This window comes from Phascolarctos cinereus, unplaced genomic scaffold (genome assembly GCF_003287225.1).
Source record: "Phascolarctos cinereus isolate Bilbo 61053 unplaced genomic scaffold, phaCin_HiC Scaffold_4;HRSCAF=312, whole genome shotgun sequence".
NCBI classification, from domain to species: domain Eukaryota; kingdom Metazoa; phylum Chordata; class Mammalia; order Diprotodontia; family Phascolarctidae; genus Phascolarctos; species Phascolarctos cinereus.
Genome location: NW_027555847.1, coordinates 669418519 through 669422330, shown reverse-complemented (window position 1 = coordinate 669422330; position 3812 = coordinate 669418519). Strand labels below are relative to the sequence as shown.

General features: G+C 45.9%; 1 protein-coding gene across 2 annotated transcripts in view; it reads left to right on the top strand.

Moving 5' to 3' along the window:
* Positions 1 to 1384: 1384 nt before the first annotated feature.
* Positions 1385 to 3812, top strand: part of AKAP8 (A-kinase anchoring protein 8) — a 60831-nt gene continuing 58403 nt past the window's right edge. For both annotated transcript variants that reach the window (XM_020969382.2, XM_078154039.1), the window contains exon 1: positions 1385 to 1472. In XM_020969382.2, the coding sequence (XP_020825041.1) occupies positions 1400 to 1472 (73 nt within the window). In that variant the 5' untranslated portion in view covers positions 1385 to 1399. The remainder of the gene's footprint in view (positions 1473 to 3812) is intronic.

The window sequence follows — 3812 nt, the reverse complement described above, 5'->3', positions numbered from 1 at the left end:
CCTTAGTCTTTTGCTTGGAGGGAATGATTGAGGCTGGGCAGTCTTTGGGGAGAAAAAATAAAAAATACTTGCTTTTAATGATTTTATTAAGTGCCTACTCCTCAGAGCTCTGTGCTAAGGTTGCACTTAGAACCCTAGCTCAAACTAAGGTGTTTATCCAAAAAGAAGTTACAAAATAAGTATGGAGAAGATTGCATTCAGGGTCTTATGAGGAAATGCTTCCTTAGATAGTTGAGTTCTGAGTTGGGATTTAAACATGAATAAACAGAAGCGACAAGCAGAACATATAGGTGAAGTGGAGATAGACTAGGCGTAATGTCCTTCCCTACATTAGCTTTGACAGAAAAATCAGAATGCCCTTTAGTTAGTAGAGCTTGCTTCTAATGAGGTTTGGCTGCATTCAAGGGAGACACACGTAAGATAGCCTAGGCCCTAGTGAAGGTGTGGCACAAACAAGGGCATATGTAGTCATGGGGTGCGATTGAAGAAGGGGGTTCTGGGGACAAGGGGCTGACATATGATGGCTAGCTTCCAAGGCATGTCATGTGGAAAAGAGAAGAGACTTGTTCTGCTTAGTCTGAGAGGAACATACTTGAAGCACTGAACAGAGACACATTTAGCCTGGAGCTAAAGAAAGATTCCCTAACTGCCCAAAAGTAAAATTATATTGCCTCATCCAGAAGGTGTAATGGGTTTCCCTTCACAGGAAGACTTTTTTTTTTTAAGAAGCTGACTGGTCCCCTCTTGGGGATGCCTAGCATCGTGTAGGCATTTAATTAAAGTTAAGTTATGTACTCAATAGCTTAGTCACGACAAACCTCCCTTGCTTAATGCCCCCATCTAGGGGCAGCTCAACCCTGTCCTTTAACTCAGAACCCTCAGGTCTGAAGGATGCTGTGTGGGAAAGGTCCAGGAATTGGGAAGCACAGCAACTGAGAAGGTTGTGGAGGAGCCGAAGCCTGACGTTGCATTCCAGGGCTGGGCATCGGTAGCAGTGAAGGGGGTTCTGTATCGTTCTGTCCCCTGGGCATCATAGGAAGGAAGAAGAGATGCTGTTGGCTCCAGACTGCGGGAGCAAGGGTACTGTAGTTTTGGAACAAGTTGAAAGTAAACTTTTCTGGAAGAAAGTACGTCGTTCCTAAGGCCTTCCTTGCCATAGTTTCCACGACGCCGTCTCCCTAGCCCAAATCCTGTCCTGCCTGCAGGTAGCGTTGCCCAGCCTGGAAGCGCCGCTCTGCCTCCCCAATACCTGTGGAGACTGCGCACTCGAGCTTGGGAAGGCGGGGCCAAGCGCTAGGAGACTGCCAGGGGCATTTCGGACAGGGGAAGGAGGAGGCGGTGCGTGGAGCACCCAATAGCCTTTCGGCGAGGGCGGGGGGAGGAGAAGAGGAGTTAACGCATGCGCAGTGTTGCTGTCGAGGAACAGGAACTCTTGGCTGGCAGTAGACTCGACATGGAGACAGGATACGGAGGTGGGTTCAACAGGAGGGAGTTAGCGGCGGCAGCCGGAACTCTGTCTTGCAAGCTCCCTAGCCGGACAGAGATGCAGGGTACCCGAGGGGTTATCGGGGTGGAAAGCAGGCAGTCGGTGTCGGGGTTATGTCAGCGTTAGGGAAATTTTAATCTTACGGGGCGGGGGTGGGGATGGGGAGGGTGTTAATCGGCTTTCTGATTGGTAGGGATGGCTGTCTCTCCGCTAGACCTCGCTTGGATTGGCCCGCTGTGCGCCGAGGTGGCCTGGCTGCCCTTGCCGGGCCTTATTGCCTGAGAGCTGAACGGCGGGGAAGGGAAGGGGATGTGCCACGGCATGGCTGAGGAGCTAGTCCAACCGGTGATGCTTAGCGGCCTAGGCTGCCCTCTGCTCTCCCCGCGGGCTCAAATGGACGCCTCCCCTTTCTGGAAGGGACACAAAATGGCGGCTGCGGAAGGCCCCTCCCTCGAGTCCGACTCCGCCTCCTTCACGTGTCTCCTTCCGCGTGCTTCGGGAGTCAACGGGAGACCCGAGAGGAACCGAACCGCTAGTCCTTTTGGTAGATTGCAATTAAGGGACTTGCCTGGGCCCACCCAGCTTTTAAAAGTCTGTGTCCATTTATTCTGAGTAGATATATAATCTTGCGTAAAGGATTGCAAAGCCATGTACGTGTTCTTATTTTTTCCTTACAGTCTCCCCCCCCCCCAGGTAGGTGCTATTGTTATCCCCGTTTTTTGGATGGGGAAAGTGTGGCACAGAGATTAAAGGACTTAAGCAGGATCACGAAGCTTAGTAAGTGTTTTATGCAGGACTTGAAGTCAGATATTCTTTGAACTGCACATCCTACCCTCTCAGACGAATATTTTTGCACTCTGGGTCGATTCAAAAAACAGAATCCTCCTCTCTAATATTGGGGTTGAAGGAGTGGGGACCATGATGAAAAGTGAGAATGAGCATGATATATTGAGTCAGAAAAGAAATTGCCGTGATTGGAAAGGGGCGAATCCCTGTAATTGTAAGAAGAAAAATGTTAGGTAGATTGAGGACAGGTCAAGGAGGAGCTTGAATACCAGTCTTAATCGCAGTTTCTGGGAATAGATTTAAGATTAGTGGGAGTGTAGAGATCTCTAGTCCCATTATGCGCGTGGACAGACTGAGGTAGATAGATAAAAGACTTGAGTAGGGTTGCAGTTAATAAATGTCTGAGGCTGGATTATATTATACAAATACCAAATTTTTTCTGTGGAGGTATGGGGAGGCTAACTGGGGATCTCATGGAAACCTCCTGAGTTGTGCTTTGAAAGAAGGTGAGGGTTATTCTTTGAAGTTTAGTTGGGGACCGAGAGCATAACGCCAGTATGGTAGCCAGGTAGGTTTTGAATTCAAGTCTTTCTCCAAGGCCTCTTGCTATGCTGCCTCTTCACGATATAGAAAAAAGAATAATGAGAGGACAAGTAGTTCACTTAAAAAGAAATCCAGCAATGTAATCCTTGCCGTAAAGGCACCAAGTTTTAGTGTAAAGAGTACAGGTTTGGGAGTCAGCAGACCTGAGTTTAAATTTCAGTTCTGTAGCTTGCCATTTGTGTAATTTTGGGCAAATTATTTAACCTCTGATCTTCAGTTTTCTAATCTGAAAAATGAGGAAGTTGGACTAGACCATTGGTCAAAGTCAAGTAGAAATGAGGCCACTATATATGTAAGGATCCCTGCGTGCTGCATGTTGACTTAGGAAACCACATATTTACATTATTTATGTTCTATCATATTTTATTTATTTTGTTAAATATTTTACAAATTAATTTTAATCTGGTTATTGCTGCTAAAAGGTGTGTGTTTGATACCTGTAGACTACGTGACTTTGAACAACATTTCTAAGTGTATGATCCAGTGACTTGGAAGTATGTATACAAATAATAAGCAGAATGGGTACTAAACAAGGTAAATGAGTTAGTAATGCAAAAAAGGTAAATTTGGCCTCATAGCTATCCTTGTGAACTAATGAGATGGGTCTCATTATTAGAATAAGGTACCATATGGGTATAATCTTGAGAAGAAATTTGAAACTGTTTGGAAATTTTGGATTGCTTCTAGTATCTAATACAAAATGCACTTTTTGGCATTCAGAGTCCTTCAAAACCTATCCGCCTCTTACCTTTCCAGTCTTTGTTACACCTTTAGTCCCTAGTACTGGCCTACTGGCTGTTCCACAAACAAGGCATTCCATTTCAGCTCCAGGTGGTTTTTCTGACTGTCTTCTGTGTTTGGAATGGTCTCTTTCAACACAGCCTACTGATTTCCCTGGCTTCATTTAAGTCAGTTAATCAACTAAAATCCCATCTTT